The 26,080-nt window shown below is 40.6% G+C and overlaps 1 protein-coding gene across 9 annotated transcripts in view; it reads right to left on the reverse strand.

The window, feature by feature from the left end:
* Nucleotides 1-1,268: 1,268 nt before the first annotated feature.
* FASTKD1 (FAST kinase domains 1) overlaps nt 1,269-26,080 on the reverse strand; it is a 31,370-nt gene continuing 6,558 nt past the window's right edge. Inside the window, exons 1-17 of one of the 9 annotated variants that reach the window (XM_005290413.4) lie at nt 23,552-24,253; nt 22,118-22,177; nt 20,554-20,661; nt 19,501-19,980; nt 18,448-18,516; nt 17,210-17,335; nt 14,962-15,360; nt 13,034-13,144; nt 11,616-11,747; nt 9,191-9,677; nt 8,256-8,370; nt 7,283-7,411; nt 5,482-5,613; nt 4,820-4,933; nt 4,310-4,445; nt 2,803-2,917; nt 1,269-1,440 (exon numbers count right to left, since the gene is read on the reverse strand). In XM_005290413.4, the coding sequence (XP_005290470.2) occupies nt 1,351-1,440; nt 2,803-2,917; nt 4,310-4,445; nt 4,820-4,933; nt 5,482-5,613; nt 7,283-7,411; nt 8,256-8,370; nt 9,191-9,677; nt 11,616-11,747; nt 13,034-13,144; nt 14,962-15,360; nt 17,210-17,335; nt 18,448-18,516; nt 19,501-19,835 (2,490 nt within the window). In that variant the 5' untranslated portion in view covers nt 19,836-19,980; nt 20,554-20,661; nt 22,118-22,177; nt 23,552-24,253 and the 3' untranslated portion in view covers nt 1,269-1,350. Of the gene's footprint in view, nt 1,441-2,802; nt 2,918-4,309; nt 4,446-4,819; nt 4,934-5,481; nt 5,614-7,282; nt 7,412-8,255; nt 8,371-9,190; nt 9,678-11,615; nt 11,748-13,033; nt 13,145-14,961; nt 15,361-17,209; nt 17,336-18,447; nt 18,517-19,500; nt 19,981-20,553; nt 20,662-22,117; nt 22,456-22,881; nt 24,257-26,080 lie in introns of those variants that run through there. The other 8 variants (XM_008178418.4, XM_065560728.1, XM_024114819.3 and 5 more) reach the window with 8 other exon arrangements.

Below are 26,080 nucleotides of genomic sequence, written 5' to 3' on the forward strand. Positions count from 1 at the left end.
AGAGATTTCACTATCAGGAGGGCCATCCTGATACTCTACCTAAGTTTTCAGTTTTGCCCTCTGGTGCACTGGAAAGCCTCTCCCTCACTTATAGAAATGCCATTCTATATTTTGGAAAATAAGTAAGAAAAGTAACCCCAAAATCCTCCATTAAAGTAAGGCAGTGCTGTTCTTTAGGACACTGAGGTCTCATAATCTCATCTCAAATTTAACCATATTGAATAATGTGTACTCTCCTTCTAAGTGGAGAAGTTACCTTACTCATATTTGAAGTTAAGTTTGGCTGCAAGCTGTGCCATGCAATACCAGATACTCATATTAGTCTTGGAAGGTCTTTGCTGTCTTCCACCAGTCTCTCAAATATAATTCACCTTTAACTTCTGCACTGTTTTCTCTTTAATTTGTATGTAATTTTATTACCAATGGGCTGGTCCAATGAGAGCTTCTGTGCAAATGAGCCATGTGCAATCCCAACCTCTAGCAAAATCCTTCAGGTAGGCCTACAGTACTCTTAGAGTAAAGTCTTTTAGCTTTCCCTGCCCCCACCTCCCATTTTGGAAATCCTTTAATGTTATTTGTTCTGTCACTAGTTTTACCGCCACATCATGAGTTGCATGTGAACAGTGTGCAGTGTAGTGCAGATTGATTGGCTGCCACACCTTTGGACTAGTTTACTTTTTGGGGCCCAAGAAATATTCAGGGAGGCCCCAGCCACACTCCCTACACCAAAGGCCCAGGATTCCCCACCCCAGATGAAAATCCTCATTAGCTTCTAAGTTTACTGCCACTTTGATGGACCGGTACCAAATAGCTGCAGTATGGCCAAGAAAGCCTGCTTTAATACGTTTGGTTAGGATTCTTGCATTCCCAATGTTTCTGTGCTGCTAGTGAGATTCTGCATTCACTTCTTGTTATCCATTTTGTCACACACCAAAGAGCATCCCTCATTTCTAAAGGATTTACTGCTATTTCTGCAATAATATTTCCAAATTTTTGTTTGATAAATTCTGTGTGTCCTCCCCAGTCCCTTCTGAGGAGGTGGTAGTGTCATTTTATGGTCCAGCTGCCATAGTCCCAGTTGGTTGCAAGCCTTAACTAGCTATAACTTGGTGATAATGTAAAATTCAAGTTTCTTTATCCCCTTTTTAGACCTTTGCAACCAGCCAAGTCATTGATAAACTCAGGATTACGTCTCCAATCTCTTGATTCCCAGTGCCTAGGCTTATTCAGCGTGGCCTATAAAGAGATTTCAATGGAGAATAAATGTCTTAAGGTTAAAAAATATTTAATGTTACATGATCAAGTTAAATGTTTATATGAAAATATACATTCATGATTGTCTCTTCTATATTACTTTGTTTCAAATATACTCTTTTTCAGATACTCCATCCATGCATCTTTTGATGACAGCTCCATGGAATTCCATTCAAAGTGAGGAATCTGTAAGACAGAGTTTGCACAGTAACTTACTGTTAACATTTCTTCTTGTTACAGTGTCACAGTAGATACACATACTCAATATGTGGCACCTTTTATTTAAGCCCTGTGCTCTCCATTTTAAGATATGTAAGGTTAAAGATTGTTATAGGAGATGTAGCCTTTTAATGGGCTATGCTTCATTTTTAATATTAGGAATTTCTTAACGCTAAATGTATTTGCCTGGTAACAGTCACCTTGCTTTCATAGAATAATAATAGTGGAGATGAAGGACCAGATGCTCAGGTGGACTAAGATGGCATAGCTCCACCATCATGTCGTCATTTCCTGTCAGAATTTCAAAATACCTCTAATTAAGGACTAAATCCTCCACTGATATAAACTGGCAATTTACACCAGCTGAGGATCTGACCCTAACATTTTAAAAACTCCCTCAGCCAGGAAATGACATGATAAAAGTTGTGTAACATATAGTATCAGAAGAATACCAGAGGGAGAAAATTAAGGGTATTCAAGCTGTCTGAAGAACAAAACTGTGAGTCACATGGAAGGGATTCTGTTTCAAATTACAGTAGATGAAGCAAGAGTTAGAGTGGAACCTGCTTATAGTGAAGCTCTGCTTCTAGGGTATGTCTACGCTGGGTTGAAGGAATAATAAATCTAGATCTCTAATCCTCCATTGGGGAAGCTCCACCACTTGTAGCAACAGTGGAAGCAGTAGCTTAGGCAGGACATGTGTTTTTACCACTATGTCTGGGCTAGACACCACAGTGGTAAGTGTCCATGCCCTGTCTATCCCACAGCTTCCACTGCTGGAGCTGCACTAGTGGAGAATTAGGGGGTCCTAGTGTAGAAAGCCCCCACTTGAACTGAAGTGGAGCAAAATTCCCAAATTGATACAGTGCATTTCAATGGACTTTCACTCCTTTTAAATGGAGCTTCTCTCCACTTAAAGGTGGTTCCAGTCCGGCATTCCTTTCAGAATGCGGCAATCTACCAAGGATTAACACGTCCCTCACCTCCTCTGTTTGAGCGGCAGAGGCAAAGCAGCCACTATGCTATAGTGGAGGAAAGGTATACAAGATCATTTGACTTGTTTTGCTGCAGCGGTTCCTAGTGAACAGGAACTAGACGACACACTTTCCATAGCTATTTCCTCCTGGTAGGGAAAAATACTGTCTTTCCCCAACAACATTACAGAGCCTGGAGAATGCCCTGCAAATACAGGAGAGCATTCTGCCACATATGCCCTTTCCTGTTAAAGAGAAACTGTATAAAGTTTTTGAAGGGGAGAGCTTAGAGGATTCCATTGTACACACCAGTCCAAATATAAGGTATTGATATAACAGATTGTGTGCACCATACCTGAACCACCTGGTACCCCAAAATTTCCAGGTGTCTTTTTTTCATTGCAATTTCTCCATTGAGCTGACATGAATTTTTGCAAAAAGCTTTAGAATCCAGAAACTCCACAGCAATTCTGCTAACAAACAAAATAGTTACTTTCAAATATTAGTAGGATGTCTATTAGTGATCCCCCTATTCAATTATAATAGTTGTAGTCAGACTACCATTAGATTAACCTGAAAACTAAGGTTTAAAAATTTAAAGAAAATTAAACTCATTCTTTAAGTCAAGACTCAATTTTCTTCATATTTATCTAGACAAATATGAACTCAAAATGGTTCCCAAAAGCTTTTCCCTTTTACACGTCTGGGTAGCTGCAAAACAGAAAAAACAGCCAAACCAATGTTTTCAAGGTAGACACTTTTGTTGCATCTCCCTACATAATTTTTGTGCATCTAACTACTGATTTGTATAAGCAAATACCTGATTTGCACACACAGAATAATAAAAATATCCCTGAAAGGCAGTTGTCAGCACAAACACTGCTAAAGACAAAGTTCAGAGAGGAAGCCTTAAATATAGGCATGAAGGACTTTAAAAAGCAGCCAACTTGAAACCAGTCTACCTTTAGAAAGGCAACCAATGCAGCACAGATGTAATATCAACTGCTCAAACTCAGGAGCAAATGTGTTGCTGCATTTAGAATAAAATGCTACTGATGGAAAAGCCCTTCTAGCTTAGCAGCTTTACCATTATCAAATCACGTAGATGTAGAACATGCCAGGTGTGTTCACGCAATGGGAGCACATGCACATTTTTTGGAAGCAACTTCTAATTAGAGTGTGTTGTTGCCATTGAAAAGTCAGTGTTTATTAACAGTTATCATGTGCCTGTATCTGAACAAAGCCAGCAGAAGGCAAAGGTTTAGCATCTCAGATACTGCTGTGGTACCTGTTGGTAAAGGCTGACTTTTTTGAGCCAAGCACTGTACACTTTAAAACTGTATACCCTTTTTGTCCTTTACATCTGAGAATCCTAAAGCTCATCTACAATCCTTAACCCTCCAAAGCCTGGCGCTGTCTTCTGAGTGAGTTGTATCTGCATTTTACAGGGGGGATGCTAAGGCACAGAGGGTAAGGCCCTCATCCTTTTAGGTTCTCCACACCTGCAACTTCACTAGGTTCAACAGCAGTTGCAGGAGGTCTGCAAAGCAACAGGCTTTGAGAAGTCAGGGCTGTATTGCTAAAATTCTGCATCACAGCCATTCAGCGCACCTACAAATGATCAAAGAGGCTTTGATTTCCCACTTTCCAAGTAAGAGTTGAGGCCATACTGATATTAGGCGTTCACAAAGAACAGCTGTCCCTCCTGCCTTGCACTCAATACCACTCCTAGTCACAGGAGGTGTGATGTGTATATTAAAAAGCGAAGCCACAGCCAGCATGAAGGGTAAGAAAAAGCCAGAATATACAAACTTGGTTCATCTACTTAGCAAAATCTAATGTATAGAAACCCATGTACTAACCTCTGTGCTCCCGGTGGAAGCCCCTTCTTCCCCAGGAGCTGGATGTCTGGTCCCCACTGCACTAAGTCAGCCAAAACTATACTCTGATCCATATAGGGAAGAGGCTTTTTGTTTTTATCCAGAATGAATTCAAAATCTAAGAAAATGCAATAACCCAGTACACTAATCAATATAGGAGGAAAATGGATCTGATTTAATATCTAGAACATTTATTTTAAGAAAAACTAAGTTACCGTTATCACTGGAGTTATCAAATATTATTTGTATTATATAGGGTAAAGTGAGTTGTGGGGCTTTTTTTCCAGACCCACTTTGTATCCAGTTTCCAAAATAGCAACATTCTGTTTGATGGCTTATTATACTTACACATTTGGGCCCAATGCTCAGATGCTCCAAAGATATATAGCAATGGAGTTAGGGAGAAGACTCAGGTCTATAATAACCCCTACAGGAATTAAGTGTGGACTTGTGGATCCAAGGCTATTTCCACCAACCTGGTTAACCACCCACCTATTCCATAGTAGTAAGGCGTGAGAACAGATACTTTTGCATACTGGCTTCCTCCCAAGATCTCCCCCAGCATTCTACGAATCTGCTGTTGCGCTGTATTTGTGCTGCGATTGCCTACAAAAACAAAATGGACAAATTAGTGCACCAACATACAGGCCTGCAGTCTTGAAATAAAAATAGTGTCACAGTAAACAGAAAACTGCAATTGTTACACTAGATATCTGAAAACAGACAAAACTGGGATTAAAGCATTTCTGTAGAACACTAATGATGTTGTTTTACTTTTGTAAGCTAACCTTTCACAACCTACACAGAGCTCCACCACCTCTGAGAAGAAGACTGGCAGCCAGGTGCATCAATGGCACATACCACAACAAGGTAAGGGGGAGGGCAAATTTTGCCCAAGGACTCTGGAGTAAACCCTTACTTTTTTACAGGTACTGCCACAGGATATTTTCACATCAATGCAGGACAGATAGGACATCTGTTTTTAAGGTTTCATCTGACTTCTTTTTATGCTAAGTATTACATTCAGTTATCAGCTTTTATAGAATGCTAATAAATAACCCCATTAAAATGCTTGAAGAAATGTAGCACCTACCGAACTGTTGGTCCTCCATAACTAAGAACAATAATGGCATTGCCTCTCCTAAAATACTGACCTTTACGCTGCATCTGCTGACAATAGCGCTCATGAAACCAAGGGATCTGAAACTCAGGGCATTCCAGACACACAGCTCTGTTCAATTCCATCAGGCGTAACCGGACCTTCCAATTCAAGGTATCTGACGGGACTGAATTTAAAAAGTCAGCTAGAACACAGGAAGTCTGGAGGGGCACTCAAAATGGCTACTTAATTAATGGAGAAATAGCCTTTTAGCTAGCAGTGCACATTAATGCACTTAAGTTCAGAATCTTACAAAGAATATGGAAATCTCTTAACTGGAATTTTTTCCTTCTCTTTTTATTCAACAATAAGGAATTAGAAAAATGCAGCCATTCAAAACATCTCTTCTGAATTTCCTACCCATCAGCTCTTAACTAAATGGCAGGGGGCCAGCCCAGCAGCCTAGTTGTAGCAAAATGTGTCTGGGGGAACGGAATCAAAGTTTGGAACTAGTGCTCATCCCTTTGGTTACAGAGGGAGGAAGTCTGGGGGGAGTCTTCTGTTGTGGACAAAACCGCCACACAACTTCCTGAGCTATGCATGTGACAGTATTCTTATAAGATTCCTGCAGTAATGTAATTTATTTCAAAACAGATACTGAGTATGGGAAATGAATAACCACTCTGAAAATGTTATTTCAGCGCTAATATGAGGACAAGCTAACTGCAAACAAACCCTAAACAAAATCCTTGATGATGCTCAGATTCCAACTATGTCTTTTAAAACCAGTACACTGATGTCACTACTTCTTCCCACCAAGCATTCCAACCATCACCTGAATCAAGTTGTATTTGTGAAGGTGTCTTCCAGGAAGACTCAATTATTTAAAAGTATTTCTATATCTATAGTAGTATACTTATCTACCACACCATTTTGTGCCACACCCTACATAATTAAATTAGTTAAATCAGACAAAAGTAAGCAAAATAATTTAATTTCCAAAGTTTATAACTGGTTACAAACTAGATGTTAGACTAAAAGGCTAAGAACTTTTGAAGAACAAAAGTTTATAAAATTCAGTGTTTCCTTACATAACACAGACACTTTAACTAGGTGTTGTGAAACAATCATTCTTTGCAGGATCAGGGCCTAACTTTAGACAAGACACAACAAGTGTGTGTAGCAAACCAACAGAGATAGTAGGGGAAGGAGCACAAAGGTAAAAATAGAAATTTATAACTACATAACTAACTATGGTACAATTTAGCAGGTTGATTAAAATATAAAACATCTCCCCAAACTATTGCATTCTTAGTAGTATCAAACTCACTCTGATACATGGCAGAGCCGGTTTGCTGGTTGGCAGATTTGCCAGCTGGTTGAGCAGATGGGATGAAGACTTCAATTTCAAGTATATTTTCATTTTAAGAGAAAATATTTGAAAAGACACTCCTCCTTTACTGACTTGCCAAGACAGGAGTCCATGTTTTCCCTACCTCAACCAACAACATCATGACATAAGAGCAGAAAACAGCACTTCCTGTCCTGCTCAAGTGCCTATGTAATAAGATTTTGCAGAGGAAATAGAAACTTAGGATTTAGTATCTAAAAAGCTTGATCCTGAGAGGTGCTAAACGCCCTTGCACAGGACGAGCTCAGCATGTCTCAAAGCGGGCCTTAAGTAAAAGGAGGAAGAGACTGTGGTTACTAGAGTTTCAATGTAACAGTATTTGTCATTTTTAAATCTACACATGTACTTGATTACTGATTTGGGATCGTTTACAGTGTAAAAGATATTTCAAAGCTTTACAGTCTTTATAAAAAGCATAATAAGAAAATGAGGGATAAATACCTACTTTCAAGCTGGGCATCCAGTTTGGCTAGGAAATCAACATTAAATATTGCGTTGATCAGGGCTGGAGGAAAATACTCAGCAACAGCCAAGGAATAACCAAGCAGCACTAGGATGTGAGGCTCAAAACAATCTTTAAAAAACAAAACATATATTTATATGGATATATTACATAACATTTGTTAAAAAGTCTAATGAAAATTGTCTAATGAGCTCTATTCTTCCTTCCATTAACATGCCTGACTCCCATTACTATCAACTGGAGTTAAATACACGCCCACTGCTTTGCCAATTTTCCCAATGAGGGCTGTAAAACTCTAACACAGTAAATTTCAGTTTATGTTGTAAAATATATTGTTCCTTGTAGCAAGGCTTATCACACCAGCCAAGTGGAACTGTGCCTCTCCTACTCCACAAAAACTTGGCCTAATTATGGCATATTCTCTGCAGGAAGAAAATGACCAGTCTTAGAAGAAGTAATAGCAAGGTACTATATTACATAGCAATCTTTCATACAACTCTCAAACTATACTATCAGCCAAGAAATCGGTTTTTGTTCATCTGTTCCTGACTCACCATCTTCTGGTAATCAACCACAAGATCTACCTCTCCCCCAAATAATTAAGAGCCTGATTCCAATCCCTTTAGGAGAGGCCACATTAATTATTTTGAAAGGATTTTCCATTTACCCACATGACAATCAGCTAGTTTAAATTCTCACTTTCTTTGTACAACAATTCAAGATATATTCTTAGTCCCATAGCAACAGCAATTTCTGAAGTGTGAAATAAGGCTGTGAACTCCCATGGAAACACACAATTAATTCTGCAGAACATTACTTAGAAAAAGAAAAGAAAATTAATCCGTATGTTTCAATAGCCATCCAATTCCCATTTCTCTCAAGTGTACCTAAATTTGTGCCCTGGAAAAACAGTAACTGACACAATTCAGAGTCTATATTACCTAGCATCACTTACCTAAGTGAGAGCTACAATGTTGGATGCAAGTCTCAAAGAACTCTTCACTTTGAGGAGGATCATAATTCAGAACAGTGAAGGTGCGGAGAATAGCATACATTCCAGAAGGATGGATCTGGATAAGAAATTTTAAAATAACCATTTCAAGAGTGAAAAAGAATCAATTTCAATACAGTCTGATGTTGCATTGTAACGGAGAGGTTTGTAACTAATTCAGAAGCAGAAGACCTAGAGTACATGGACTACTTTTAAATTCGAATGATTTCCTTTGCTCCTCAGATTTTACAGTATACAAATATTTTAAAATATACCAAACTGATGAATAATATTTTGAAGTATTAAAATCAAAGTCTCTGCATCAGAGCAAAAGTAGGAGCAGATATTTATAGCAATATAAACATTATTCTCTTCTTTCCAAAATCAGAGACATGCCCAACTTCATTGTCTAAAATCTTGTAGTTTCATCTTAGTACCACAAACTAATAAATACAATAGGTTTAAAACTGTCAGTCTCTCCTCAGAAGATACTGTATTGACAACTCAGTTGAAAAGAAGACTAACTCATCTGTCCTCTTAGAAAGGATGATACCTGTTTCAGGAAAATTTTCATTCAAAACCTCCTCTATTTCACCCCTGAAGTAGAATAAATCTCTAGAACTGCCAATTAACAGGTCTGAAAACAGTGGTTCCCTGTATCTTTAATCCCATTCCCACCATTATGGTAATCTGATGCTTTCTAGACATTACTTACAATGATTTACAATAATTTACAAAGCAGTTGGAAGAGGAGAAAGAACACTCACTGCACTGTAATAAAAATATTATAGGAAAAAGGCAGCACATGTGATCATACCATCAGGAGCCAAACTTCTAAAAGTGAACATATATCATCTGACACACTAAAATTATAGTAACACCTGAAGTATCATCAATACCTTGTTTATATGTTGAACTGCCACAGAAGCTATTCTATCAAGTAATGGAGTACAGCGGTAGTTTGTTTTGAGGAGAAAAGTTGATAATTCTTGTACATTCATCCATGTAATTTGGTCCATCAAGCGCTGACAAGTATTCACTGTTTCTTCAACAAGTATTTCTTCAAACCATTCTCCAGATAAATATCTACATTCTTCCAGCAACAGATCCAAGTCACTGGCTTTTTGAAGCCTCTGATATCCGCAGTTACTTAATTTTTCCAGAAGCTTTGCACTTGGTCCAGAAGTGCTTTGATGACGTGACTGATCACGACGAACCCATCTGACAAGAGCTGTAGCAAAGCTATTCAAATCATTTAATTTGCACTGAGACAAAACTGCATCAACTCTGTTAATCACTACTTCATCCACTTGAGAAGAAGGAAGCATGGACAGAATACGAGTTAGCATAGAAATGTCACGGGGTACAACATTAACTTGTAAGTAGCTAGAAGAAAGGGGAAAGAAACAAAACCATCAGTACTGAGTAATATAATTTATGGATAAAAATAGCAAATAAATTATGTAAATATAAATTATATTTGAAAAACAAAACATTAACCACATTAGCCATCTACATTTCATAAGTTTGCAATAATGACAACAATGTGATAAAAGTTCAAAGCATGGACTACTACTGTCTTATTCATTGCGAGACCAACATTTTCCTGCCACTTTACTCACTAATAATGTGTGTCACCAAACTACCACTATAGAATCACCTGAACCAGAGCAGGTGAAAACAGAGGCATGAAAGCCTAAGGAGCAGAGAACAGGAAGCACTATTTAAATACAAGCAGATTATGAAAAGTGAACAGAAAAGAAGCTCTCAAACTGATCAATGGGAGGTCACTAGAGCCATCTCCCTGGTGTGGAAATAGTGGAAGCCATATTGCAGAGGATCTAAGAGGAAGCTGAGGTAATGGGACTAAGCTACATGCTGAAGGAAGGAGAGAGGTAGAGTGTTAATCAGAGAAAATGAAGTCATCAGATACATTTTATTTTCTTGGAATGTGAAATTGAAACCATCCTATAAGAAATTCAGATAAGCTGGGATGCCTCAGTTTTTAGGGTTGCTCTTTCTATCTTGATACTAGTAGAAGAATTCTGTCCAAACAGCTGCATAGACCAAGAAGGCGGAAGGCTTTATAGAGAAGCTCCTAGCCATATTATGTAAGAGAAATATCTCAGACTTGCCACTCAGATGTAAAACTGTCAGGCTCAAATAGTCTTGCCTGAGATGCAAGGGCAGCCCCTTAGAGAGGAGATCCTGCCTACTTGAGGAGACAGAGAAGACACATTTGCAACAGCTATACTACGTCTGAGTACCACAGCCTTCTTTATCAGTCTGGGATGACGATGACCAGGATAGTCCCTTCTCCTCTATCTTCTGAATCATTCTTCCTAGTAGTGGAAGAGGGAGGAAGGCACAGAGAAGCTAATTCAGTCAATGAGGCTCTAAGGGATGCTGATGAAACTTAGACTTCCCTTCTAAGGGCAGATTTTATCTTCCTGCCTGCTGGGTCCTCTGGGGAAAAAAAGCCCCTTGTCAGGAATTAACACATCCTTTGCCTGGGATACCTCATCTGTATCAACATTGCAGGAGAAGAAAGAGAAAGCTTTTGGATTGTGAGATTCTACAGGCATTCCGGGTTTGCCAAATCAACCTTTCCCCAGCCTTCCCAAGAGGCACCTTGGGCAGTGTGTTAGGGACGCAGAGACACCCTCATCCCCAACAAGCCATTCAGACTGAGCTCCTTCCCCCACAGAAGGGCCATTGTGGGAGAGCTCCTCTTCTGTGGCTCCTAAAAGGGTCTCCTCGTCAATGGAACAATAGTCCCCCAACATGAACTATTAAGAGTCATTAAACCCCCTTAGCTTTGTTTGGGTTAACTATGGCCCAGCAACTTGGCCAAGCGCATGAGGTTCCCCAGTTAAAGAAGAATACACTCATTTGTGTTCCTTTCTTTTTCATTTGGGCTGACACCTGAGTCCCTACTTCTCACAAATGGATTATTTTTAGGCATTTCTCCAGGCAGAAATGCCCTTTTCCATCATCTCTTCCTACAAACACTAATAAAATCAACGTAGCAGCTGTCAATGATCTTGCTGGAATGCCCCCTATTCTAGTGTTCCAGTGTAAGAAGACTCCTTGCCCATTCTTATATTTTATGGAGAGCATATTTATTACATAGATCACTACTATGGCTAGAGTCTAGACCACATTCACTTCCCATCCTAAAGTTCATGTGCTTTTTTAGACTTGAATTGTTACAACAGTTTATTTTTTAGTAAAACATTAAGCTCTAACAAGCTGTACATAATTGTGAAGTAACAATAGTTTAGTGTAATAATCAACAGTTATATTTACAAAAAGAATACGCACCCAACTACCAATCCTCTTAATTTGGTGTAAAGCTTTGCATTATGGCAATGCAGCAGCAGCAAGGCTTGCGTTATTTTTGCCAACTCTAGGGGCTTGTACTTATCCAAGTACTTATGTAGAAGAGAAGCAATTCTGAAACCAATGCGAAAAATAAGAATAAATTCCTTCATTATAATTTTGTGGAAAAACATCACAGAGGAACTTCTTACATCATGAACAAGACATCATTTAGACAACACCTAAGATCCTACAATTTGTTCTGCGTGGGTGGACTGCAACATCCACATGAAGCCCAACTGACTTCAATGAAGCTCTGTACAGATGCAGCAGTCCATCTGCGCATAATGAATTGTAGAATCGGAGCCTTAGGGAGTGGCAACTGGTTGGTGTTAGTCCTGTATTATCTCTATAATGTAAGGACTGTGGTGGTCAGACCTCTGGCTTTGCTCTGAGGTTCCTCTCTATTGTTTAATCTTATGAAGATTTGTTTAGGCTAATGGGTTTCAGCAATCACTATGAAGTAATAAGTGATTACTTATGAAGTTGCCTACTGCTCTAACAAGGAAAATATGTGCTGACCTTTTACTTGGTTTGCCTTCAGTTAAATGTAGAGAATAAGAATCAGTGGACCAGATACTTGAATGGCGTAAATTGGAATAGCTCCATCAACTTCAGTGAAACTATACCAGTTTACACTAAGAGAGGATCTGGCTTGGTCAGATACATGAACTAATAATTCAAAATAGAGTCTAATAAACTGGAGAAGAAATTCGGCAGAATACCAGATCAGGTAGTCAAATGTGCAGGATCAGCATGTTTGTTACAGAACACTTAACAAAACATCAGAATATACCAAAATATTCCTCCTGTTCTAGGTTTCTTAACCCAGATAGACAGGGCTGGGTTCAGACACAGCCTTTTCTCAGGCACTCTCCTCTTCACTATTCCTGGAACAGCTGCTGTTACTGATCCTCCCTGCAGCACCTATGAGCCTGAGTTCCTATCAGCTCCTTTTTTGCACCAGACAGGGCAGGGCCTCTGCAGCTTGTCATATATATGTATTCTGAATTGTGTGTCTGTATTGTACAACAGATCAGAGAGCCTGAGAGTTCACTCATATTCATAAACTAGCTAAGGATGTTAAAGTCAATTTGGTAAGACCACATGTATTTCTAAGAAAAATCCTGAACCAACTGAATCACTTTGGATCCAGCTGTGACAACAGAATTAAGAAACACCGGCATAGCATATATACACTGCACGTATATCCTGGCTTTATCAGCTTCCAATTCCAACCCTCCTCAAATCTGAGCACAATTCTGCCTCATATGTGAGGATGCCTGAGTATTTTTCTGTAGGAAGTGGAAATTGCTTACAAAGAGAATTCAATAGAATGTATTATTATTAGAAAAAATTACTTTTGAATCAGATGTGAATTTCTACATTCCATTTTTTCCATTGTTTCCACTACTACCAACACTTCGTGACAGTTAAATTCTTCCGCCATTAGTAGTGCAGTTGCTATTAACCTAAAAAGGAAGAGAAAAGATGCATTTTGCAAGTTTCCAACAATTCTCCTGTGTAATAGAGGAGAATACAGTAATCACATTTGTCTGAAGGACGGAAAAGAGATTTGTACTATGGGAACTATAGTAGAAAATAATGGAAACAAACTCCTCCAAAATAAAGACCATCACTTTTTTATTTCCTACCTCAGCACAGTTGGGTAGAAAAAGCATAAACAACTGGGTAAAAGATGAAAGAGTACATGGTAGGCACATGATTTGGAATGATGCTAGAAGCTAGCAAATGGTCTACTTCTGTAAGAAGAATAAATTGAAAAGGAGGCTATGAGTGAGTCACTGTTAACCGCTATACTCTTTATAAGGGGATCTAGCACTGACAAATTGGTGTTAGAGGACACAAGAGTGTTAAGTTATTCAAAATCAGTCTGCCAATGAAAATCCAAAGTTAATTTTTTTTGCACAATCAGCTCAAATAGAGAACACTGGATTTTTAATCCAGTGGTGTTGCATCAGTTTATGTTGGCATCAGTTTGGCCCAGAAACACTCTACCGTGGACCAACAAGTCTGCACGAGCACAACTAACCACTGCCATTTGGGGGGCTGGTGCTGCAAGGGGGCACAACCCCATACACCCAAATATATGGAGATATACCTATCTCACAGAACTGGAAGGGACCTTGAAAGGTCATCAAGTCCAGTCCCCTGCCTTCACTAGCAGGACCATTTTTTTTGCCCCAGATCCATAAATGGCCCCCTCAAGGATTGAACTCACAACCCTGGGTTTAGTAGGTCAATGCTCAAACCACAAATCTCAACTTTCATTTGAAGTCTAGCTTATGATAGCAAAGAAAAGTTTGAAAACATGACCAAATGTAACCAATGTTTCCCTGAGTTTGCAGACTTCTTGAAACGATGGCTCACAGAGGCCTCTCACTACCACCACCCTGGCATGGGATTGTGTGTAGCATGAGAAGAGCAGACAGAACCAGTCCCCGCGCCCAATTACAACCCAGCAACTGGGATAAGTACTGGAAGATCTCCTGCTGCAACCCCTGCTTCTCCAGGACAGATGGGGGAGGAGGGACTCAAGGGGTCGGTCTACACTTACCCGGTAGTTCAGCGGCGAGCGATCGAACTTCTGGGTTCGACTTATTGCGTCTTGTCTGGACGCGATAAGTCGAACCCGGAAGTGCTCGCCGTTGACTGCGGTACTCCAGCTAGATGAGAGGAGTACCGCGGAGTCGACGGGGTAGCCTGCCTGCCGAGCGTGGACCGAGGTAAGTTCGAACTAAGGTACTTCGAACTTCAGCTACGTTATTCACGTAGCTGAAGTTGCGTACCTTAGTTCGAATTAGGGGGTTAGTGTAGACCTGGCCAAGGGTGCTGCTATTCTTGTGTAAAGAGAAGAGGCACAGTTTGCTGTCCCGATTTCTTAGGGGCTTGCCACTTCCACTCCAACTGGAGGGCAGGACCACAGCCTTAGTAATGAAGCTATGGGGGTGGGGCAATGTAGCAGTGTTGCCCTTCCACCTTCCAGACAACAGCTTTTGGGATAAATTGTTACAATAGTGTATCACAACGTAACAACAAATTTGCAGTCTAAATGATGCCAATTAGAAAAAAATTGCTTCTCTGCTCATGCGTGCATGGATAACAGAGTAGCAGGCCAGACGATCCATTTTAATAGCATACTAAGCATGGGGAAAACTCAAGATTTGCATGACTTTAAATACTTGAAGTCTTAGATACTAGTTTGTGTGAGGGAGCACCTGCATACACACACTAGACATAAATAAGATGTAAATAGGGCTAAACTTACCGTTCTCTTACCTCTGGTCCTGCCATAGGCCCTAGAACAGCAAATAATTTTGTGAAACTCACAGGATTGATACAATCATCAATAGTTTCAGTCAGCTTCTGTTTAACGACTAATCGGAATTCAGTGTTGTTAAACTGTAGAGTCTGGTATAGTGTAAGGATATGACTGATGCTCTCTAGATCAAGCTGACGGAGATTCTTAAGGAAAATCTTATTGCATTTGTCCAGCAACGGACGGTGAGTTAGTCTGACATTTCGAAGAAAATGCACCATCTTTCTGGCATTGTTGAAATGGAAGCAATTCTCTGTTTCCAATAGAAGTTCAGCCTTTTGTATTAATTGTTCTTGAAAACTCTGTGAGATGACACCAGATATACTGACCATCAAAACCAACAGGACCCTAAAAACATTCAAGAGATTTTACACTTACACACTGAGCTTTAAAAAAACCTAACAACATTTTTAGAAATAACTAACAAAATCAGAAAAGGGACAAGGAAAAGGCTTTACAGTGGATGTTGCAGAAGTTCTCTCTTTCAAGAGCTATTTAAAATCCAACCTGAAAAGTAGGGCTTGGTGAAAAAAATATCTTCTCCATTATAGCAAAATGATAAAAAATTCTGGTTCTGCTGGGATTCATTAAAAAGTTGGGATTTTTCTGCTATAAGGAAACAGAGCGTTTGCAGACGTAAACTGATTGGGATGAACCTGTGTCATGTCTGATTAAAAAAAAAACTGTGCAAAAGCTAGGGCTCAAATAAAATTTAAAAAAATTAAAGAAAAAAAAATCAATTCTCAAGAGGGAGTTGAAAACTAAGAAAGAGAGGTGGGCTTCCTCCTCTTCTCCATATCCTACGTGGACCTTTGGTGAACCCGACTGCCCTCGACGTCAGTAAGTCCAGAAGACAAAAGCTGTCCAACATAAGGGATCTTTTGAAGATTAGTTACTTAAATTTTGGAAAGTACTCTGAAGAAGAAAAATGCGAAACAAATAGAGAGCATCGTTATTACTATTCTCAGAAGCTGTTAGCATTCGATTTAGCTTCAACTCCTTACTAGAAAAACTACCAGTCTCATGGCAGGAGACATCACCTGCTGTTCATTTGAGTCTAAAACAGGGATGGACAATAATTTTCGCAGGAGCAACTCCACTAATTTTCGTAAGTCATCATGGCCCGCACATTTCTACTATATTGATGAAAGAGGTGCGGGGTCTGGGAGGGAGTTTGGATGCAGGAGGGAGCTCTGGGCTGGTGCAGAGTGTTGGGGTGCAGGAGAGGGTGAGGGGTGTGGGTCTCGGGGAGGGAGTTTGGTGCAGGAGGGGGCTCCGGGCTGTGGCAGAGTATTGGGGTGCAGAGTCTGGGAGGGATTCTGGGTGTGGGGGGTTCTGACCTGGGGTAGGGGATTGGAGTGCAGGTGGGGGTGTGAGGTGCAGGCTCTGGTCGGGAGGCGCTTACCACAGGTGGCTCCCGGCCGGGTTGCACAGCAGGGCTCAGGGAGGCTGCCTGCATGTCATGGCCCACGCCACTTCCGAAAGAGGCTGCAGCTGGCTGGTGCTGGCACCTCTCTGCGCGCCCCTTGGGGGAGAAAGGGGACAGCAGGTCTCCGTGCACTGCCCGCACCCACAAGCACTGCCCCTGCAGCTCCCATGGCCAGTTTCCAGCCAATGGGAGCTGTGAGGAAGGTGCTGGAGGTGAGGGCAGCGTGTGGAGCCGCCTCCTCCCCCTCTCGGGGCACGCAGAGATGTGCCAGCAGCAGCTGGTTCTGGGAGCGGCATGGGGCCACGGCAGGCACGCAGCCTTCCTGAACGCCCTGCTGCGCCGTGGGACTTTTAGCGGCCCGGACTCGGAGACCATGAGGAGGCTGGACAGAAATGTTAAACGGGCTGGATTTTGCCCCTGCCCTCCCCAGTCTAAAACCTCAGAAAAGACAAGTTAAGACTCAGAGTTAGGATACAGTAATATCTTCTTTTTCATTGGCACAGTAGAAAACTACTCTTTTAAGAAGGATCAAGTAAATTCTTGAACAAGTTTTGCACATGTTCTCCCCAAAGAGACTCAGAAGATGACTTATCTAAATATCCCCAGAATGGATTCATCCATGAAGACTGACCCTATGCCATTGTACAATTATTTGCCTCCTCCAAAATTTGAAGAGTTGATAAAAAGTCAACGTCTTGAATAAGCAAGGCATAATAATTCTATACATATTGAATCTAATATTATTCAGCTTCCCTGGACCAGAATTACCTTATGTCCTGTGTAGAATCCAAGTTCATGTTCACAATATCAGCTATTTTGCCAATTAGAGGGCTAAAGTATATCTGTTGTTCATTTAGACACACTGCAAACCTAGACAGAGTTGGCAGACTAAACCTGTTGATACATCAAACAAAAGAAAACTGAACAGTAATCATTTATTTTTCTTTCCCTAAAAGCATGGAGGTAAAACATCTAATACAATAATTAAATTAGCAAGTAGACAGAAGTTTAAAATTAAGAAACAACCTCCCTGCTCCTCCCTCCCCTCAAAAATCAGACCCATATAAAATGCTTTCCTAAGAGGTCATCCTCTAGTAACATTCATGCCTCAACCAAAATAAAATAGAAGTCCATAAGGAGAAAGTTCTGAACAGCTTAAAAACCTATGAATTTTCATATCAAAATATGATAAGAAGCACGTGTACACAGTCTGGTAAAGTACAGAAGGAGTTCCTAGGTTTAGTAAGGCCACCGAATGGAGTGGTTAAGATTATTCTATCATGCAGTAAAGTGCTGCCATGTTGGATAAATGTTGATGAAGTGAATCTAAAAATCAATTGGTGTGAGTATTAGTATGCACTTTTCACTAGCCTGTGTGTCTTAGCTAGTAGGCTAGGACAGGCTATTCGGTCCTGTTGGTGACAACAGAAGAGAGTGATGCCAGCCCCTGCATTCAGCCAGGAACTAAGGAACAAAAAATGCAATCTCAAAATAAACACAAATGCAAAGAAGGAAAAATACTAGGGTTCTATACTAAAAGTCTTTTTTTAAATTAAGATGGGGAAGAGGAGAGGGATATATCTGCCATTAAAGAGCAGGACAACTAGCATAACCCTGCTTTATCTATCAATATAAAACTGTATGTATGCCAACTTTGAATTTTCTTTGTCGGTGGTGTCTGTGTTCACACATCTAAATATAATCTTAAATCTGCACTCATTTTTCTAGATACCACAGCCTCTATTGTTTAGTATCTGAGCACCTCCATTGGCCATCTGCAATTCAAAACTCCATCAATATTCAAAGCTTGATTATGTTAAAAAAACAAAACCAGTTCTAAAGAGGAGACATTCCAAAAAGATAGTTGAGGTTTAAAATAATGATATAAAAATACTTAGATAATGTCTAAAACTCTAGTAAGCACCCTGTGAAAGAACATTTATAAACTCAAGCTGAATATGTTTGTAATTTACATCTCTCTGGAGGTAGAATAGTATAATACTTGCCTTTCTAATCTTCTCCATGCTTCCACAACCAGCTCTTCTACCAGAGAATCATGGGCCTCAACAGTGAGCCTTCATAATGATTAAAGACAAGACAAACCAGGCAGAGCTGCATAACTCTTTTAACATTTGCTTTAAAAGAGCTACACAGACTCTAGTAAGAGAGTTATATCCAGTAACAATTTGCATGTCTATGGCACCTTCCAGCCAAAGGTCTAACAGCGCATTACAAATGTTAATTGATTAAGCATCATAACACCCCTGTGATGTAGATAAGTATTCCCATTTTACACATGGGGAAACTGAGACACAGAGACATCAAGTGACTTGTCCAAAGTCTCACAGTCAGTATGGCAAAGCTAGGACAGGATAGAACCCAGATCTCTTTACTTCCAGCCTTGTGATTAAAGCACATGGCTGGAAGGATATATTTATATAAAAGAAATTAAATAAAAGAAGCTTAGCCTAATACATTTCAAATTATTCAGGTTTGTTCATTTTTAAAACATACATATGTTGCTCACTGGAAAAATCAAATTAGCAGATATCTCCATTAAGGTTACCAAATGTAAAAGTATAGTTCAAGGGACACCATCAACTTGAAAAAAACCCACCACATTTGTGACTGAGAATTTTGTACCTAAAATGAGAGAAGATGGCAAAAATGTGGTTTTCCCTAACTGAAGACAAATTGAGGGAGGCTAGGTTACATTGTCCGGTGGAGATCCAAGAGTTATATTGGTAGGATGGCCCTTGCAATGATTGTGGATGGAAGACAATCAAAGGGAATGCCAAAGACTCGTTACATGGACTGAATATTAACGGACCTTAAAGAGACCAATTTGCATGACAGCCAGGAGTACAGTCATGAGTTTTGGAAGAAGGCTGTAAAAGTCACTGACTGTGAATAGGGAAGAAGCAAGAAAGAAGAAGAAAAGTTGACAAAAAGTTAACTTCTAAGCCAATATTATTTAATTGAACAATAAAATGTTTAAGATTATATTTACAGGGCTCATTTAAAATTGGTTATATGGAATTTAATATTATATTGCTTACCTCAATACACTGTACAGCGTATCCACCAAGAGATCATCATCCATAAATTCTATCTTGTTTTCAGCTAAAATGCGAAGAGTAAGAAACTGGGAATGGTTTTTTACATAGTCGATACTCCTCAACAGACGGGACTTGTCCTTTTGAAAGTTCCACAGTTGACTAATTGCAGTTCCAACGTGTTTTTCAGATAGTCTGGCTTTGTTCTTTCCAACAAGATCAAAGACCTGATCTTCAGTTGTGCAGCTATTTAACTGTCTCAGCAACGTGTCACTACTCAGAGTTCGAAACTGGCAACGTCTCAGTGCAAATGCACAAATATGCCTCACACAAAGCATTTTTGTCACCTCCACAAGCTACTTTTAAGATGTCCAGAAAAATGTTTTCCTCCTTCACTTTTCATAATAATAAAAGCCACTATTAGCAAGAAGAGGACGCATTTTGAGACACACAAACTTGTTTTTCTTGCATCTTTTATAGACCCTGTCGGAAGAGGTATACATGAATTCTAATGTATCTGTAATAGTATTGATTTAAGACAGTGAGGTAAGTTAATAATTAGCAGCTAAAAATTAAAACTACATCCTTTTAAACTTTTGGAGTTAATTTCTCTTCAGAATACACCAGACTTACACTAAGGCCCAAATTCTTCCTGTGAATGCCACCCCCCCCCCCCCCGCCCATGCAGGACATTAAAATATTCAGTTAAATTTAAAACAATAAAATACACTTGATATATTTTCAGATTTAGAGATAAGAACAATTCAAACTTAAATTTTTTGAAATGTTAAAAGCAAAACTATAGAAAGCACAAAACAAATACGATAGTTCAGAGCATTGTGACCAACCAATTAGTTGCTTAAGAGTTATAGCCAGACCAGAATAGCTGGTCCTTGAAAGCTCTAATAATTCTACAGGCTACATATCTGTGGGGATGCACACCATCTAGCAGTCATGGAATGCCAATTAGTCAGAGCACCGGCTTCTTCCTCACTGAAAAACTCCAAAATGTACACTCCTGAAGAAATAGTGCTGGAAACCAAGAATAGGATTTACCTTGTTCCCATCAACAGACTTCAGTGCTCTTCAGGTGCAGGTGTGACTTCACCAGCATAGCACATACTGGGCATCACACCAAACCCAAACCAGCAATACACAGCAGCCCTAAAAAAGAAAGAAAACTCATACATTATTTTGAACAGTTCATACATGGTACTGAACTTATTCCAGCAGTGAGTGGGAGTAGTTGCAATTTTCGTTTTTGTAGTTCACCTTTAACTAAAAAAATAAAATAAAATAAATAAAAAAATAAAGCCCAAATAACCCTCCAAAATCCATTACATGCTTTTCCCAGTGTTGCACACATTCATGCTGACATCACTGATGCTGGTGCACACACAAGGAAATGAAGAAAATTAAGCTGTCATGATTTATGTTCCATTTAAACACAAGGTAAAGTATTCTGTACAAAATGAAAGTGAACAAAAACAAACAAACAAAAAAACAGAAGGGATAGGAATTTCCCTGCTATCAAGTTGTAGACTATTTTAAGTATTTTTTTTATAACCCCAATTTCCTTTCTACTCCAGTTTTATAAAATACTTTTATCTCTTCTATCCATTCTGCCCTGTACTGATCGCTATAAAGCATTCTGATCTACCTCTGTATTATAAAGAGTTCTGTGATACTTTTTATGGACAAGGTTATATAAAAATAAATTCCAGTGTAGTTGAATTTTTCCTTCTAGAAGCAAGGCAACACACTTGCTCATTTCCTTGAGATGCCAGCCTTGTTACACCTGTTATGACCTCTTAACATAGGACTTTTATTACTGGTACTGAAATAAGCTAAAATGCAGACCAATACTCGATAAAGAGACATTGTAAACTGGAAATCTAGTAATTTTCAACAAATAAGTTAAAAACATTCTAAGTACTACACTGGTCCCTGCGTCCCTTGCCAATTTTTGTGATTTTAAAATCAAATTTTTCCATTTTTAAAAAAAATGTTTTTCTCTCCCTTGTTTCTCTGAGTGTGTGGTGGGGGGGGGGGGGACAAAATCAGACAATCAAAAGGGGAAACTGATTCACTCTTCAGGAGAGACAAGTTTTCAGCAGAAAAGATGAGACTGAGTTTACAAAGAGCTGTTAAACTACATAAAGTAAACAAACTAAAGAAACAGAAAATTATTATTTTTCTTTCATTCTGAGAGAATGAGAGCACAGATCAAAATTAGGACAACCCCATTATCTTGCTGCCCAACTAACACTGGCGCAGATATTTTCCTAGCCTAATTTTACAACACAATTAAGAAAGCATCACACAAACACTTTTAAAAGAGACATTGTCAGGTTAAAAATAATTTTTAAAACATTTCCTTAGCTGTGTTACTAGTAATACGTAACTGTAAACTAAGTATTTCCCTCAGTTCAGATGATAAGAAAATTACTTAGTTTCAGTAAAAAGCAACAGAGGGTCCTGTGGCACCTTTAAGATTAACAGAAGTCTTCTGTTAGTCTTAAAGGTGACACAGGACCCTCTGTTGCTTTTTTACAGATTCAGACTAACACAGCTACCCCTCTGATACTTAGTTTCAGTAATAACTCCCACACTTCCTCACCTTTCATAGGATCAGCGTAGAGGTGAGCACAGGCTCTGCCACATGTGCTAACAAGCTATGCTGCAAGACAGTGAGAAGGAAAGTAGGTCACTAGCCCCATGGAAGAGAGTTAAAGGAGATGATGATCTTCTGTGGAGATGTTTTGTGTACCACAGGATTTCCCTGTGCGCTCGGAACATCCATGCCCCCAGCTCCTCTGCAGGCCCACCAATTCCTCCATCCCAAGGATTAGGGCTTGGGACCTCAACCTGGTGGAGCTGCACAGTTTCCAATAAACTTTTTCCCTCCTGTAGGCTTTTAACTAAAGCAGATGATTTATCCCAAAGCTCTTAAAAATCCTATAAGACAACATTAATTCCAATTGTTACTCTTTACAAAGAGAAGTGAAAGAAAATGAGTACAGAGTAAAATTTATTTTGCCATAAGCTTTAAAAATATACTAGTCAAAACAATCACACAAAAACCTATTCAAAGAACAGGCTTATTACATAGTTTTCTATGTATTGTACAAAAGATTTACTGAAAGGACAAGAAACTCCTTTAAATTACCCCCAAACAGATTAAACTAACATATTAAGCACTTCAAGTTGGCTCATAAACCAATGAGAGCCACAAAGTTCTCAGTTAAGGATGAACTTTATATGTCCTTCAATAACTACATACTAATAAGGCACAGTGAGAAAACCATTTTTAGCAGCGCATTATTGTTTTGAGATCAGAGACATACAATAGGGTGGATTTCACTCATCGCCTAATTGTCTTACTTTTATTGAGTTGCGTCACAGCCAAGGCAGCATCAAGGTTAGTAAAATATGACCTAACTTTTTTCCCTTCTGTTTGCTAACTTCATGCAGTTCGTTGCCATATGCAATTCAATAAGCTGGCTAGTATTCATACAGCACTTCTAAGATGTAAAGGTCCCATCTGGCCTTAAGAGCTATGAATCTATGTATATGCCAAGTACTATAGGGAGAACAGTAATTAGCCCTATATTTGCGTGGCCTAACATTTCCCATTTTATAAATACTGTATATAATTTTATATAATTTTAAAGCACTTCAACCTCTGCATGGTTTGCAACAGGATTTTAAAAACTGAAAGGGGGGTACTCCGAAGGTCAGGGAGCGGTCCCTTTTGCCCCATGAAAAGGCATCCAGATTTAGCTGTTATACAGCTTCGAAACCTGGCATGAGAGTATGATGGCCTTCTCCCTGCCATGCTGATGCTCGTGGGGGCAGGCGGGTGCCCATGTGGGTGCTATCACCCCCCTCCTGCCAAGGAGGGGAGTTTACTCTGGTGCCCTCCTGAAATGTTGGCCGGCGCTTCAGTACTCCCAGTTACCAGCTTCCACCCCGGGCCTGAGGGACCCAGCCCCCTGGCCAGCGCACAGCTGGAGGGAGGCGCAAAACCACGCGGCTGCTACCGACCACTCACCGCGGCGCTCCCGGGCTCTCGGATCCGCATGGCACAAGATCATCGCCTCAGCCCCCAGGCTTCCGCCTGTGGGGGGGTCTCACGACCCCGTTTGGCAACCGCTCCCCGCTCTGCAGTCCTACTGCCAAGGTGCGATGGGAACACACCGAGCTGCCACCCCAGCCGCCCAGTGAACCTCGGGGCCCACCTCGAATAGCGCAGACTACACTTCCCAGCATGCAATGCTCCAGACAGGGGCCGCACAGACCAACTGAGAGCATTGCATGCTGGGATCAGTAGTCTCTCCTCCTGGAAATAGGCAGATTACTGAGATAGACTCTGCGTCTACTGAGTGCATTGCATGCTGGGAGAGTTGTAGTTCCCATGGTCTGCTCCTCTTTGCTGGGGAAGAAAGTGGTTGCAATCCATTCAGTTTTATGCAAGTTCTGTGCAGTCCTTGTTAGGCTCCTGACAAACTACCAGCACTCTGGCTTCTTCAGCTGGTCAAACCCTGACCTCTCCACAGCTGTGTGATAAATTGCCAATCCTGTAGTACTCCTTCTACTGGGCAAACTTTGGGCAAGTTGTGTCTTCAGCTGAGCAGAGTTTGGATGCCCTATGACCCACCTCAGTGAAAGTCAGAGAACACAGAATGATCTACCTTAGTGAAAGTCAGAGAACACAGAAGAAATAGACTTTCCAATAAAAAATGATCATGCCTTTTTGTTTTTCTTTCCCCAAAATACTTTTCTATTCAGCATTTATCTTTGGACTTTGAGTTTATCCTAACAGAACAAAATGTGGCTGCAGTATGTTTAATTTGTACATATGTTGCAATCATGATGTACTAAGTCATTATATCTGTTGTTTTATATATATACACACAAGGGCGTGTGCATGAATTTAAATTTCACTGCTTTTGGAGGAGCACATTCTGTGCCCCCCACCGCAGCCCTGGGGCCAGAGGAGCTGTCAGCTCCTGCTGTGGCCCCAGGATGGGAGGAGCTCGCTTCCTGCCACAGCCCTGGGGGCAGAGGAGTTCTGTACCCCTGCTGATTATTGGGGGGCCTGTGCCCCCCCCCTTGTGCATGCCCCTGCAGATACATTAAAATGACATTATTTAGGTTGCAAAGACAAGCACTAAAAAGTTAGGAAATAATTAAGATTGCCGGAGCAACCTGAATTCAAACCCCTTATGAATACACATTATAATACAGTCTTTAATATATTATCATATCATTTTTTCTACCTCTCTCCCTCATTCAGTGCACAGGAAGCATGGTGCTCACTTCATCAGGAGCGAGCTATTCAATATTTTGTTCTATCCTCATTGCTCAATGTGTGGTCCCAGGCCTAATTTACTACATTCTATTTAAACCGTGCTTGGAAGTGAGAATTATTAGTTTCCACATGAACTTTTCAATTATGCTTATCACTCTAGTATCTGAGTGCTTCACAAATCTAATTTGAGACACTCAGGAGCTGATTTTTCAGAATACTTAGTATTATTATAGTTTGGTGTGTATTGTTATGGGTCAGGTCTGGCCACACTGCCTTCTATTAAATACAAAGATGCCATTTTAATCAGTGCCTGAAACAATAGCAGTAGCACCCAATTTTTCCTCCTAACTGGGATAACCCATAGGGCCCCGAACTTTGACTAACCACTCTGGTTAAAAGGGTAAAAATGTTATATAAAGCACTTTATAAGTTCAAAGGCCAGCTCCCACTGACTCCAGTTGCAGCTGTGAGTGCTCTGCTCTTCTACAAATCAGGTCTGAGGGTATCAAATTGGGAACCTAGAAAAGGAGGAACATGAATGACTTCCTATGAAAAGTTTGATTTAAGTGATTTGTCCAGCATCACCTATGGCTCTGTGGCACAGGCAGGGATAGAATCCAGTTGAAGGCAGCATTCAACTGCCTTAATCATAAGACAGTCCTTTCTCCTCCTGCAATCTTCTGCCTTAGGCCTAGCCCAACAGAGATGGCTGCACATCCAGCTAGTCTACCTCCCTCCAAACCATGCCCAGAGACACAGGTGCCAATTCCATGGATGCTCCGGGGCTGGAGCTCCCATGGGGAAAAATTGGTGGGTGCAGAGCACCCACTTGCAGCTCCCCAGCTCGCCTCTGCTCCGCCTCCACCTCCTCCCCTCAGGCCGCCTCCTCCTGCTTCTACCCCCTCCCAGCTGTTTCATGCGGCAACCTGGGAGTAGGAGGAACGCAGCACGCTTGGGGAAGAGGCGGGGCCAGGGCGGGGATTTGGGGGAGGATCCAATAGGGGCAGGGAGGGACTTGGGGGCACGAGCACCCACTGGCGCCAACAAAAGTTGGCGCCTGTGCCCAGAGAACATCTATACTGCTTGTACTTCATACCATCCACTTCCTCACCCTTGTGTCCTGCCCTAATACCAAGTGGACCTGCTGCCACCTGAGGAGGGCAAGGACCTCCTTGCGCTAGCCTGTATTCCACTCTGGTTTCAAAGCCTGCTGGGGATATTAGTTGACAGCTCCTCCGGGCGCGTACCTCGTGCAGTTCACAAACTCCC

The sequence above is a fragment of the Chrysemys picta genome, chromosome 11 (assembly GCF_011386835.1).
Source record: "Chrysemys picta bellii isolate R12L10 chromosome 11, ASM1138683v2, whole genome shotgun sequence".
In the NCBI taxonomy this organism is placed as follows: Eukaryota; Metazoa; Chordata; order Testudines; family Emydidae; genus Chrysemys; species Chrysemys picta.